This window comes from Motacilla alba, chromosome 6, assembly GCF_015832195.1.
Source record: "Motacilla alba alba isolate MOTALB_02 chromosome 6, Motacilla_alba_V1.0_pri, whole genome shotgun sequence".
Classification (NCBI taxonomy): domain Eukaryota; kingdom Metazoa; phylum Chordata; class Aves; order Passeriformes; family Motacillidae; genus Motacilla; species Motacilla alba.
Window position 1 is genome coordinate 18,053,526 of NC_052021.1, and position 14,741 is coordinate 18,068,266.

At 38.0% G+C, this 14,741-nt stretch overlaps 1 protein-coding gene across 1 annotated transcript in view; it reads right to left on the reverse strand.

The window, feature by feature from the left end:
* The window catches only part of FRMPD2 (FERM and PDZ domain containing 2), a 70,237-nt gene that overhangs the window by 22,534 nt on the left and 32,962 nt on the right, over positions 1-14,741 (reverse strand). The window contains exons 17-30 of the mRNA XM_038141254.1: positions 13,746-13,956; positions 12,770-12,873; positions 11,686-11,784; positions 10,458-10,565; positions 10,221-10,337; positions 9,523-9,758; positions 8,849-8,953; positions 7,824-7,917; positions 7,272-7,357; positions 6,924-7,071; positions 5,688-5,902; positions 4,746-4,844; positions 3,219-3,583; positions 505-799 (exon numbers count right to left, since the gene is read on the reverse strand). Coding sequence (XP_037997182.1) covers positions 505-799; positions 3,219-3,583; positions 4,746-4,844; positions 5,688-5,902; positions 6,924-7,071; positions 7,272-7,357; positions 7,824-7,917; positions 8,849-8,953; positions 9,523-9,758; positions 10,221-10,337; positions 10,458-10,565; positions 11,686-11,784; positions 12,770-12,873; positions 13,746-13,956 — 2,282 coding nt within the window. The remainder of the gene's footprint in view (positions 1-504; positions 800-3,218; positions 3,584-4,745; positions 4,845-5,687; positions 5,903-6,923; positions 7,072-7,271; positions 7,358-7,823; positions 7,918-8,848; positions 8,954-9,522; positions 9,759-10,220; positions 10,338-10,457; positions 10,566-11,685; positions 11,785-12,769; positions 12,874-13,745; positions 13,957-14,741) is intronic.

Below are 14,741 nucleotides of genomic sequence, written 5' to 3' on the forward strand. Positions count from 1 at the left end.
GTAGTAGGAATGCAAGATGTTCAGCATTTGGCAGGACTGAGCCTTATATTTTGACTAGTAATTAGCACAAGAATCATACTTTCTTATCAGGACATTACAGCAATATCGCTGTAACAAAGTGATTTTCTGCATGGCCTTGAAGCATGGCAGAAAAAACCCAAGTAGTTGACTCCAATTAATTTTAGAAGTTACTAGAGAGCTTTTAGGCCTTTGTACACTGAGAATAATAATGCAGAATTTTGGAAAGTAGGAGAAATAGTAAGATGTCAAGAAAAAAAGAAATAGCCTTAAGACAAATGGTTAAGAATTCTGGAGAGCTGGGCATAGTGGAAGGGCTGCTTTATTTGAAGATTGTGGATATTCAGGAAAGTCAAAAAAAGAAAAAAAAAGTCATGTGGAAATAGCATAGAAGATGAGTTAAAATTAATTTTTAAGACTGTAACATTCTTAAAATTGTTTTTCCCCTGTATTCTTCCTGTTGGTAATTTGGTGCCCATCACATACCTGAATGCCATCTTCATTTTCCTCCTTCTCTTCCCCTGGTTCCTCCAAGTCTTCCCATTCATTGTCACTGTCATGTATCTCTCCGGCAGGCAGGGATGATGATGAGGGACCACAAACAAGTGGCTGTGGGGTCGCAGTGATTGCAGAGACTGTCTTGGAGCTTCCTCCTCGTGGAAGTGAGGTCACAGACATTGAGCTGACAGTGAGATACTCTTCATCAATAGGAGGTAGAGAGAGAGTTTCAGGCATACATTTTGTGTTCAATAGGTCATCATGACTCTTATTAAATACGTGGCTGGAAAATAAAAAGATTGCAGTGCTAGGGTTTTCCTCCATATGCTTTATTAGATGGCCACTGAAAAGTCTACAGTTTATGCATTACCTTACTTTCATTTTAACTGAATTACTAGTTATGGTATTGAATTGCTGTCTGAATCCTCCAATGGTAGTATAAAAACAAATAAATAATCAATATTTTGCAAAGTTACTTGAAAGATTAAAAAGCTTTCATTATTTACCTTTGCAAAATCTTGCACTCTTTTAATTTTTTTAAGGCATTAATTAGTACTTTGATGCTTCTCAAAAAGAATAATTGGACAAAGCCCAGACCATTAATTATTTGATCTTCCATAAACAAATCATTTCACTTTTCTGGTAAGCAGTATGGACATTAAAAAACCACTACAATTTTTATATAAGCATTTTTCTGGAAAAAGGAATGCCAGCCACATTTTTGGCTTCTACCAGTCTTTCCTTGGCTGGGCACAGACCAGAAATATGAAATATGAAGTGGTTCCTGTTTCTTCATGAAAAGAAGTCCTTACTCCTCTTTGTAGGCTTGCCTTTATTTTATGCTTGCCTTGAAGCATATGAGTTGTCTGAAAACCACCAACGGTCTTATTAAATTAATTGAATTAAAATTATTATTGATTCTATTCCACTATATTACAGACAAAGTATTCAGCACTTTTGATGTTCAAGCCCAAACTGTAATCATGCATGCTGTGTTTAATAGTTTTAGCTGTTGTCCTTCATGAGCTCTAGTAGACAGCTGTGGCATTGTCTCCCAAAAATTTACCATGAAAGCTCATAAAAATGCTGTATTTAGATTTTTAAAAGTATGTTTTCTTCGTATCAATCCTTATTGAAATATTGCTAAATGTTCATTCATCTTAAAAACACCTAAAATGGCATGTTCATATCTATACCAGCCAGGATGTTTTGCTCTTCGATAGAAGTGAACTGTTCATCATCGCTCAAGCACACATAGACAACTAAAGTTAAAATAAATTGCACGTTCTGTATGAAATCACAGAAGATCTCTGTAAAATTCATATCAGAAAATTTATACATTTGCATGAAATATTTTGAGCAATCTGGAGAAATTTCTTCATTAATCAAAAGGAAGTGCTTTATTAATGCCTATTTCCTTCTGGGGATTTTGTGTGGTTTTAGCTGGAAGGATTTAAATTGAGATTGTGTTTAAAATATTGTTTAAAATGCATGGCATCCTAAACTTCTCTTGCTGCCTTTTAAAAATGCAAAAGCTGATACTAAATGATACTGAAAATGTATCAAACAAAAACATTTATTTCAGAACTTCCTTCTTGGAAAGAATCCAAAACTTTTCTTGGAATTTGTATTTTCCCACATTAAACTTAGTTTTGTTGAATCTGTATTATCTCTTGGCAAATGCGGTTGCTGCAGACATATTTCGGCTGGTTTTACTCTCAGAAGTATAGAAGCAGATAATTAAACAGGAGCTTCATTCATGAACTGAGTGAAGTTTCTACACTCAACAAAGAGATGCTAAAATGATGAGCTGCCACTATGATCCCACTTGGCTTGCAGTGTCAGGTAGTGCTGTCACTCCCCAGAAACAACTGTCTGGAGCTGTGCTTGATGAGTGTCAAAAGTAACAAAATGATTTCAAGTGACTGGATGGGGAAATAAAAATTATATTCTCAATAAAATTACTAAAGCTGTTAAGTTAAAGGCCTCTAGAAGACTTTCAAATTGTCTTTGTATCAATCCTTTCTGTTCTGATAATTTATACTTTTTTGCACTGGGAAAGATGATGATAATGGAATGGATTGTCTTCTGTGTGACAGTATCTGATATATCCAAAGGAGTGTAAAAGGAGACTGAGTCCATATACACTACGTTTTATTATATAATTCCTCTGGCTCAGGGGTTCTCTTGGCTTCTGCAGACCAGAAAGCATAAAATAACCCCTTTTTTCCCTCCTTGATCACAGTTTCTCTTCTGAGGTGTTTTTATTTCCTATTGAAAAATTTGAAATTAAGAGATCACACAATAAGAAAAAAATTTGGTGTGTATTTATGTCAACTCTGAAAACAAATGAAAGCAAAAGATCATATAATCAATAAAAAAGTATTTGTTTCCTTTTTAGATGAACAGATGTCTTTCCACTGATTTCAAATGGCAACCACCTTCAGCTGAACAGCATAAATTATTACAGTGCTGCAGAACTCTTACAGGTATCTTGCAATGCAGACTTATGCAAAATTCTAATAAGATGAGAGTAAATAGGGAAAGTAGATTAGGTGAGTCAGGATAAGATAATAAAACAAAATCTTCAGTAATCAGGAGTGATTAGAATCAGAGAGCCCTGTACTTAAACCTAAGCAATTAACTTTCAAAGTTCTAAGAGTCAAAGGAAAGGCTGCAGAACAGATTTTGGTATTCCCTACCTTTTGGCCTGTCCAAATTCACAGGGTGAGTAGCAGTTCTGCTTCACTTCCTCCTCTAGAGAGTGGAAGACTTCAGAACTGGAAGCTTCTTGATGAATCTTCCAAAGATGCTTATAGAAACTTTCTCTGGAAGTTGGGAGTTTCTGTATGGGTTTCTCTTGAAACTCAGCTTCCTGCTCTTCATAAGCTGAGCTGTCATCCTCAGGAGGCTCACTGAAATCTTCTCCCACTGGAGAATCAAGGCAGTCTTCGAGGTCTGGAGAGGTGCTACCTCCATCACTGGTAGATTGATCCATACTGTTTCCTGCCCCTGTGCTGCCTGGCATTTCTGCCACAAAGTCCTTAACTGGAGATGGTGCTGGAGTCTATCAAAAAAACCAAAAAGGTTAGTGTAACTCCTTTTTAATCTCCTATCTTTTTTCCTTCAAGAGCAAGATATTTTGAAAAGGCAATATTAGCAAGCTTCTGAATGGGAAAATACCAAATGGTAGCTGGAAGGAAGGAGAAAAAATAGAAGGTACTCTCTTACCAAATAACACTTTTGTCTTAATGATTATTTTTCACATTCTACAAGAGTTCCAATCAAAACTACTACACCAAATCACTTTTCTCAACAAATTATTTGCTAGAAGTTCTTTTTTACATCTATCTGTTCATATCATGCCCCAATGTTGTGTCTGTATTCTCTTCATTCCATGGAAGTAGCTTCCAGACTTGACTCCCGTGCGACTGACTGTAGAAATCAGCCACGGGCACACTGCAGCAGAGCAGCAGGAGTCAGTTTGTTACCTGGAGATGGTTCTGACTGTCATTTCTGTCTGCCTGTGGGTGGCTATAAATCCTAGTGAGATGGGAACCATCAGTGGGCCATTCTGAATGGAGCAAGAGTAGTGCTAATGCATATTCCTTATAAGAGTACTTGTTTGTGTCCATCAGGTGTCTTCAAGAAGCATTGATGCAAGCACATCTAATGGCCATGTTTTAGTCTCTGCAGTGTCTACAGTTTGGGGGTATTTTTGGTTTGTGTTTTGTTTCTTCACCTGCAGATTCTGCTAACTACCAATATGAACCTGAATAACCAGTTGAAACTATTATCCCATTTATTAACTTCATTAAGAGGTAGTCTGGATAGGAAAAGTTCTTTATTTTCTTCTCACTTTGGGAGTTAAAATAGCTGCATTTCAGAATATCTGCAGTTTCTGGCTGAAGATCTGGTAGAGCATTTTTAGAAGCACCACTAGAAGACCTGCTTGGGTATGTTCTGTTTCACTCCAATGATAGTATAGCAACTCAAAAGTTGTTGGACTGGGATAAATATGTTTCAGGTCTGCCAGATTTGTATTATTTTGGTTGCTAAGAAACTATAAGTTGAACTTTGCAGGTTGAGTTGAAACCTGGAAGGGAAAGAAATGGAATAGAGGGCCTTGGAGCAAAAGGAAAGCTGCCTTGTTCAAGACTGGATAAAAAGTGCAGTAGTGTCTTTGCAGGTTTACAGAAGTAAAGTTTCTGTCAGAAGCTTTGCCTTACCAGAGCAATCAGCTCTATTTCTGGAAGAACACCTTTTGGTGGTCTGCAAAGTAGCAGTGTAACTTCTCGAGGAGCTCCTCTTAACAAATGCAGGACATCCTAAACAGAAAGATGGAATGTTATATTTCTGATGCAACAGAGTAAATCTTACATGTCATTTTACCAATGGAGACGGAGAAAATTTTTATTGTGAATGCTACATTTCTAGTATTTGTGCCTCTCAGCAGTGTCTGAGGGCCAATATTCACCACTGAAGGATTGTCATACAAATGGACCATAGTTTATACGTGAACATGTATCTCAAGTAAAGTCAGTTCTATTTAAAAACTTCTGCTTTTAGGTTTAGGCTAATTAATTTTCTTTTCTTGAAGAAAACAGAATTTTCAGGCAAATTAATTTAAATCACATGTGGCAGTAACATCTTTGGTCAATCATTTCAGCATAGCTCCCCAAACTGCCATATTCCAATGAAGAAAAATAAATCCACATGTAGGCCATTACCATTTAATTTCTTAATTGAATGTAGAATTTCTCATTCCAGGTTAAAAACTTACACATGACTTACCAATCTTGGTAGAAATTTGGATCTGGGGCATTATATTTAGCATGACATTACAAAGCACAAATGACCTCAGGGGAAAATTGTTCCAATCATGCATAAAAGCAACAAAGATTCCAACTAATTAACAACTGGTGTGCATCTAACAATAGAATTCATACATCAATTGGTAGAAACTTAGACATTAAATAGCAGAAGAAATTCGTTGTCAGAATTCATTTAGAAAGGAAATTCTACATAGGAGTTCTAGAGAAGAATCCTACATAGAAATCAGATTAATTATGTGCAAATTCTGCCTCCCTCTGGGGATAATGAACTTTAAATGCATTGTCTTTATTAACTTGTTACCCAGATGGAGCCCCAGTAATAACACTTCCTGCTACCTGATACAGGAGCCCTTTGAGAGGTTTCCCATTCACAGCTAAAATGACATCTCCAACTTCAATTTCTCCACTCTCTTCAGCTGGCTGCCCTGGAAACAGTCTTTTGATCCTGACAATAGCTCCTCCAAGGTGTTCACAAGCATCTCCTTCCGTCTGCAGAACACTAAATCCAAGGCCTCCAGAATTCTTGGTTAATTTCACTTCAAATGTGTTATCTGCTCAAATCAGAGATTGGAAAAAAAGTGGGAACCATGGCATAGGTACCCCCTGAGGAGCCAGTATAAACTATACTCTCAAAAGACTTTTTTCCTGTGTGCTGCAGAGGTAGATCTACTAATAATAAAGTCAAAAGAAGGTTTAGGTGTTCCTTTATCTTATGTAAGTCTTTGAAATCTCACAGTCAGAACAGGGAGAACTGGAATCTATTCCATCATGTGTTCACAGTCTGGTACCAGCCCATAAAGGAAAAAGCTTTTCATACCAACATAAAGAGATTTACATGCTATCTTTTTCTGATATTCTTCTGTAAGTGTTGCATAGATTTTACTATTCTATAGCTGCCTGGTGTTAGTTTAGGTTTTGCTCTAACCAGCATAAGCTGGAATTGGAGCTACTGCTCTTTCCAGTCAAGAATGAGAGATCAGGCCTTTCCCAAACACCATGCTTGTAGCTGAATTCCAGTGTAGAGGAGTAACTGCCCCGTGGGAAAGTATGGTTCAGACTTGGTCTTTATGAGACAAGCTTCAGGAAAAGATACAGCATTTATTTGTTGGCTAAATTCTGTGTAAGTGATCTCTAAACCTTCTGCTTTTAAGAAATTAAGTGGTGGCAGTCTCCAGTTCACTCCAGCTTCATCACTGTCACAGCATCAGCAGCTGTGCTGGTGAGGCTCTCCCTGGGTAACAGCCTGGCCACATCCACACAGCTGCTTCCAGCCTGAGACTGCTGTGGAGGACAGACAGGGCTGTTCCCTTGCCAGCCCAGTCTCACAAAGCCTGAGAGATACAGTATTGATGCCTAGGGTAAGTTCAGCTATATCTAGCCATTATAACTCTATGAACATCAGAAATTTTTTTTCAGAATTGATTTTTGATTATGTCATAAATATTGAATATTATAATTTTATTCAGTATACAGTTTTCCTTACAGCCCAAAGAAATTTCATAGAATTATTTTCATTCATTCCTTTCCTGCACATAGTAGGAAGTCACCCTGAGTTCCTTCTTTATCCCTTACCATCTGTCAAAAAGCAGCAGTCCTTGGTGCCATCTGTGAGGGATGTTGCCACAGAAACAACTGCACATTGGTCCTCCTTTCTGTCATTAGCAGTCAGACAAGGCTCTGCCAATTGGTAGTTTCCCCTTTCTAGAACCAGTTTGGCAATCTAAAACAGTGATAAACAGGTTCCAGTTACACAGGACACAGTGATTGTACTTTTCTTTTTAGAGGAATGGGGTTGGAGCTGAGGAGGGGGATGGTTCTTTTGGCCAAGCTTGGCTACTGTGCTTCATACTAAGTCCAGTTTACTGGACTAAGTTACAGTTTACTACTGTGTATCTTATTGATCTCTGCTGCCCTACAAACCTGGCCAGATTTCTTAAGGTGTTCCACAGCCTGTTTGTGGGTGATGCCACAGAGGCTGATGCCATCTACTTCCAGCAGACGATCACCTGAGGTTAAAAAAAAAAAGAATATCCAGTTGCTTTGATGTTCAGGTTCAGAGGGTGTAAACCCTGAGGCTGCCCATGTTACAATAGGTCTTCATGCTTACATGTGTCAAATTAATATTAATACATAGGAAAGCAATACTGCTTGCTGTACAGCATTCTATAACCAGCAGCTAAAACATTCCAGGGTATTCAGTAAGTAAAAGCAGTGGTAGCATCTGGTTAGCACGGTAACAATGATGTCAGAGTCACTAGCCTGATGGCAGCCACAGAAGGTGCCTCTACAATGTTGGTATGAGGCTTCTGTTTTTTCAGTGGGATCCCTACACGTAGTACAGGGACAGGCTGAGGAATGATGAACCATATATTACACTTTGCAATTGTAGCACCTCCAATCCCAAATGTGTTTCATTGTCCACACCAACAGTGAACTCACAGCAGCCCAGGGTTTTATTGCCAGACATGTTACCTATCCTTATTTGTCCGTCCTTATCTGCTGGTCCCCTGGGAATGATTGACTTCACATATATCCCACCATGACGCACACTGGTGTTAATTCCACCCTGCAAAACATGCCCACAGATTAGAGTCTTCATATATTCTTCCTGTGGTAAAAATCAAAGCAACTTACACATGCATTGCAAAGTAACTGCTTCAGGAATTACTTTCTTCTTTAAATATTGGGGAAAAGAGAGAGAGGACATTACTCCAAAACCCAATCTAGTTGTAATATACTTTCATAGGCAGCAATCTTATTTTATCATCTCAGGAAAATGCAATGTATTTCTATGTGACCATATAAAAATATTTACTAAATATCCATAAATTTCTCCGTATGCTCACATAAAATGGTCTTGTATCTTTCAGTTATTCTCTAGCTCAGCTTCTAAGCTGTGCAATATTCATTCTTCAATTATTAATCTATCGGACAATATATCAAGCATGGACCTGAACTTGAGCACTCAGAGGAATTCCAGATTAACCTAAGAATCATATTCGGCCCATCTACATTCCCTGGCCAAATTCAGATGAAAAAAATGGCCCTTAATTTCTTCTGCAGGCAATGAAATGGCTGTTGCTTCACATTCCATTTCAGGAAAGACTGTAAAGACATCTCAGCCTGGAGGGGTAATTCAACTTAAATAGCTAGGACAAGGACTTGTTATCCAAATGTAGCAGACAGTTTTCACTGCTGCCTTCTCTAGTCCTCCCTGACCAAACTCTGCTTTCAGTGGTAGGTCTTGTTCTCAAATCGAGTCAGGACAAAAGGGTCTGTGCTGCCAAGTGCTTTATGCCAGGACACTTCTTCCACAGATGGTGTGGGTAAGAACCAGGCAATGAGCAGAGACAGTACTTCATGCATTCCGTGTCAATCAGTTGGACACCTAGGTTTACAATGTGCCATGCTAACAGTTTCTATCAGCCTATCTTCTGTCTTTGTTCTCAGTCAGGAAACAATTTGACAGACAATTGAAGATTAACAGTGACACTTGCAGTCACGCTGATTCCAAAGGTCCCATCTTCTTTAACAAGCTCCACCGTGTAGACTTCCTTTGAGTTGGTTTCTGATGGAGATGGTAAGTGGGAAGGATCAGCTGCCTGTCTCAAAAATAAAAACTTTAATGAGATTACAGCATCTTGGTTTAAAAAGAAAGGGGGAGAAATGAATTAAAGAAAAAAAAAAAAAAAGGAAGAGAGCATTTCCAGAAGATCCAAAAGGTTTGATCCTGCTGTCACTGTAAACCTGGAGTGAAACCATTTATATCTCTGATATTAATGGAAGCTTAAGCTAATGCTACTCAAAATGCAATCTGTCTAAATGCACACAACCTGAGTATATATAGGGAGGATGTCTAAAAGTAGGAAATTAGACATAGCATGTTCTGGGACTGGTTTGAAAACTTAAAAGACTGCAAGAAAATAATCCAAATTTTGTCACTCCAATGGAAAAGGAAGGAGAATTTTTAAAGCATTTTGTAGAACAGCTTCCCCATTTATTCACATATTCTAGACACGTCTATCATTTTGACATTTCCAAAGTAATTTATTTCAAGGTTTTCTATCTCCTTTCCTTCACAGTGACTTTCCTTTCTACATGTATTTGGTATGTTGTTATATGTTCTGTGCTGGGTGTAACATTACTGAGCAGTATCAAAAATCTCAGTTACCTCTACATCCAGGCTATCAGCTGAAGGAACTGGAATCCTAGGGCCCAATTTTGATGCTAAATTCCAAGAGTGAGTCTTTTCAAGTTCATCTGTATTTGTGTCCTGTTCTTTGGGGAGAGCTGTATGACAATCCTGAATCTTTTTTCTCCCACTGTCTACACAAGAGATCTCAGATCCACTAGTGCTGTTTCCTCTTGATAGATTCTTTTCTTCATTTAATCCTTCTTCATACATGTCTGTAAAGCCATACCAAAATAATACATTGTTGAAGGCAAATAGCAAGTAAACTTGAAGAAAAATATTTTTATAACCCAACACAAGAGGACAAAGTAGCTTCTTATTTCAACTGATTGTGAAATCAGATCTATAATATGAGTTAGTCATTGTAAAATGGAGCATTGCTGTTGTAAGTGTTCAGAAATATGTTTGATTCCTCACTGCAGAGGACTATGCCTCTCTGTCAGAGAAAGAAATGCTGAAATTCCTTTAGTCTTCAGCAAGGCAGCCCATAATAGATTTTTTTCACACTGATGAGGCATCACATGGTACCTACCAGAAGCTGACTATTTTAGTGTCTGGTTGTTCTAACTGGCAGTCAGTAGCAGGAATGTAGTACTACATCCCAGTGCCTATTACAGATGAGTGTCCTGAGTTAACCATTAGCCTCCCAGAGCCAGCAGAGGCCTTTGCCTTTATACCTTTGGGTTGAGAGATGATGAGCTCCACTTCATCAGGAGAGTTCTGTATGATTTTAACTGCAGTATTAAATGAAACACCCTCTAGACTAATATTATTCACAGAGATGAGTCGTCCTCCTTAAGAAAAAAGAAGATAAAAGCAAGAGAAAGCACATCTAAATAAGGAAATAAATCCAGACTAGCTAACTTTAAACTATGCAAGTATTTTAATTCTAATTAAAAAGTACAGAAAATGACCTGGTTTGATATTTCCAGCTCTGTCTGCAGGTCCCCCAGGGATAATTGAAGCGATAAAGATACCAAGGTCTAATTTTCCTACATTTTCTCCTCCAATAATTACAAAACCTGCAAAAACAAGATAGCACAAGAATGCAAACACTAGCAGTATTAAAAAAAGATAAATCTTAGGAGTGCAAAAGGCTCTTACTCCAGTGGCATACCTTTTGTACATGATCTGAAGGATGGGGAGCTTTGATTTACAGGGCATCAAGGTCTTGACTTGGGAGAGCTTTAAACTTATATTATAATGAAAATGTGCTGGTGACTTTGGTCACTACTTAGATATAATTTCCCAATAACAATGTTTTCCTGGCTCAGTACTTTTAGGGATTCTAACTACTTTCTTTCATGAGTCGTGAACTAGGTGGACCTGCAGCATTTAACACCTGCAGGAGGGAAATGGTATAAAAGCTCATGAGATAAATTTGAACATCATTCTACATTATGCAAACAGGAAATCTGAAGTGGGCCATGTAGACTTCTAATATAAGAGATCTAAGAAAATTAAATCTATTGTTCAGTAGTTCAGTTTCACTATCCTAACTCTGACTATTGAAATATAGTCTTCTCACTTCTATAATAGTTGGATTTGGGATTAGGATATTACACATACACCTGCAACATTTATAAATTTGATTTTTATTTGTATTAATGGTCATTGGTGAAATCTGGTGGTCTGAACTCATCCACAAGAACCTGACATAATGTGACTAAGGTATTAGATAACAAAAATATTATCCAGATAATAATCCAAAATTTGGGAAACATTCACGCAAAGTTGGTGTAAATATTTTGCACCCCCACAGGCACCACCTATAAGATCTAAGATAAATAAAATCAGTACATGTGTATTTCAGATACAAAACTAAAACCATATTTTTCTCAATCTACTCTTAGCACTTGGTTCCTTTGGTCTCTGTGGCCTTATTTGATCCTCTGAAAATATAATGGTCTTGGTTTATGGGCTTAGTCCTTTTCAGTCCTGGGAATTCTGAGTCCTTCACAGAGATTGGTACTCTTACTCTATAAAAAGAATAAATGGACTAAAGGCATTTATAGTATTTATTCTATAAGAAGAATAAATGGACTAAAGGAGTCTTGCCCAGCCTGAGTCAGCAAACATCAGTGTTAGCACCAAGATCTGATAGTCCCAGTAACAAACATAACATTTATGTTCCTTACTTACCAAATCCATTCTTAGGGTCACGTCTTAGGCTCACACATATGATTTCTCTTTCTAGACCACTTAGCGAAACTTCCTTTTGGAAGGCTGGTGATCCAGGTGCTGCAGAAACAAAACAGCTAGAATAAATGTAGATTAATGCTGGGAGACAGTATATTCATGTACGATGCAAAGCTAAAGCTTCAAAAATTAATATATGTTTTATCCTTGATTTCAACATTACTATTACTTTGAATCAATATAATTCTGGAAGGAGGCTCAAACAAGTGTTCAGAATTTTTCATTCTTTCAAAAAATCTCTGTACAGAGCTGTGCAACCTCATCCTACAATGTTCCTTTCTGGGAGAATATATATTTTTCTGCAACATTTTTATTAAGATTAGCATAGTTAAAGAGTCAGGCATGTAGTGTTCATTGAACCTGAGGGTGATTTGGACACAAAATCTCCTGTGGGCTCTAGCCTTAGGCCCTGTGGGCACTTTTGGCTCCGAAGGTGCAATCCAACCAACACTGATTGCAATGGGGACTACTTAACATTGAGCAATTGCCATTTTGTGTTTAAAGTACTATTCTAATTTTTAAACGGACAAACCAGATAAAGATAGCTTCATATTCCATAGATTGGCTCCCCATGTGCATGCAGTCTGGCTTCTGATAGAAATTTAGATATCCAGTCCTTATTCCAGGAAGTGTCGTGCAAGTGCAAGAGCAGAGGAAAGACCCGGAGCCTGTGCTGTCTCATGCATTATTTATTGAGTTGTAGATCTCAGTTTTGAACCAAACAATGACCTCTGAGCAGAGGGATGTTGTCCCATGCAAGAGTGTCTGTGCGTACTGAACTACATCTCTGTAGAGCATTAGGCACTATTATAGAATCATTTTGTCACCAAGTCCCTTACCACTGAACCTGATGCAAAGCAGGAGTTAAGGGAAAGAAAACAGCTTGTCTTGCTAAATTCTGGATTAATTTCTGGGACTAGAAGTAAAAAATGATAGTCTTTAATCTGTAAGTAAAATATATGTTGGTCTCCTATTGAAACAATAAACATGGAAGGGTACTGTCTCTCCTTATGATTATTATACTCACCACTGATGGTGTTCTGAGTTGAATGGATAGAGAGGAAGTCATAACTCCTTTGCTTTCCATTCAAATTGATGTGCATTTCCGACTGGGATAGCCCTGATACAGATCTGCATGGCAGGAAAGGAAGACTGTGTTACAATAAAAAATCAGCAGTGGTGTTTAGCACTCTTCATTGTCATTAGTCTGTCAGAGTCAAGTTGGGAATGCACAGGTTTATAGCCTTTCAATGAGTATTCTGATTTCTGGGACATATTTCATTTTAGGGGAGAAGTGGTTTATCCTTGCCAGCATTTGCTTCCAAATAACAGCTGCCATTACACCACTCATCGTGACTGATTCCTCCTGTATTTTGCTCTGAGCTGACTGCAGGTATCAGGAAAACACAGCATAGCTTCCTCATCATTCATTTAGCCCTGTTGTCCATTTAGACAAAACCATGTTGGAAAGTTTTTCTGGAAGTCCATGTTCTCCTTGACTCTATTCTAACTCTTAGTATTCGGAAAGGCACTAGAATTCATCTCGAGGCTGTGCAGCTATAGTAACCACCTACACAGGCGAATGCACCAAAACAAAGAGGGAGAAGTTCTTGCACTGTTCCCTATGAATTGCACACTTGGACATGGAGGAATCAACTAAGTAATGATCTCTGCATTCCTGATCAAAACCAGCTCCTGATGATTTTTTAATTCACATCCTGTAATTTCCAGTGAAGATACACAGACATTGAAGATTTTACATTTATTCTCCCTCTCTTCCTCATAAGCCAATTAGTGGTTTCTTCTTGAGTCTGGTACAAATTTAAATGTCACTCTTTTCAAGTTCTTCTCTCTTAGTCTATTAACTTCCTGCCTGCATTTGCACTGCTGCTGGCACCATGGAGCCCCAGACCTTTTGGTGTGACCACAATAAGAACTTTAAAAAAAAAATAGTTTATGTCTGAGTCCTCTTACACACATTCAGAGAGAAAAGGCAAACCTACCTGCCAAGATTGCTTTTGTGTCTAGTCCTGTTGTTGGTTTCCACGCTGAGGTTATCACAAGATTTGCTCATCATCCCAGCAGAAAGGTTTTCCAGGTTTGCTCCATAGAGCACATTCTCTGAGCGAGACAGTCTCTGAATAAGGGCAAGGTGCTCACGCTGAGCTGCATATGCAGAATTTGATTTGTCTATTTCCACAAATTTACTGTCCTCTGAATGAGAAGCAAGAGAGGAGAAGAAGCAAAGACAAATCCACTGATATTATTGCATCTTTTTAAGTTTAAAGGAAATTTAAATAAAATATTTTGAATATGCCAGAAAAAAATATTGACATTACAGATATATTTGTTCTTTTATCCTTGAGGACATCTAGGCCTTGGGGTGAGTAGAAGGAGTTTTCTTTCATAAAAAGTATATCCTGCATTTAATTTCTGTGAATTATACTACAAATGCACTTTCCTCAAAGGTAGGTGAAATGTAGAACCCTATATAATCTAAACTTGAATATTTCTGTGAAGTGTATTTTGTAAATGATTGGTGTATGAGAAAAATCTGTCTTTCAGAGTCTGAATTGTCCAGGTTGGTAGTTTGTCATCTTTTACAGGCCTTCACTCCAGTATATTTATATCTGAGAAGACAGGAACTCTAGGAACACATCCTCTCCAAAGTTCAGAGAGACACCAAGGATGTGAGTCATTTGCACAAGTGAAGTCAAATGGTGACCATCTTGGTGGCAACACTTGCTGTCCAGTTTTCTACCTTTCTGTGAAATCTACTTCTTGCTTATTGATGCCTGGGCTCTGCTATATAAAAATCTGTCCTCTCAAAATATTTCATTTTTCTGAAACAAGGTGGTGCTGAAGGCGATATTAATTTATTTAGGTTCTCAATGGATGGGCTTGAGAGGGGACTTGGAGGATGGACAGACAGCAGGCAATTGGAGACACACTGGAAAGTAAAACAAAAACTCAGCTTGATACAGACTAGCATAAACATG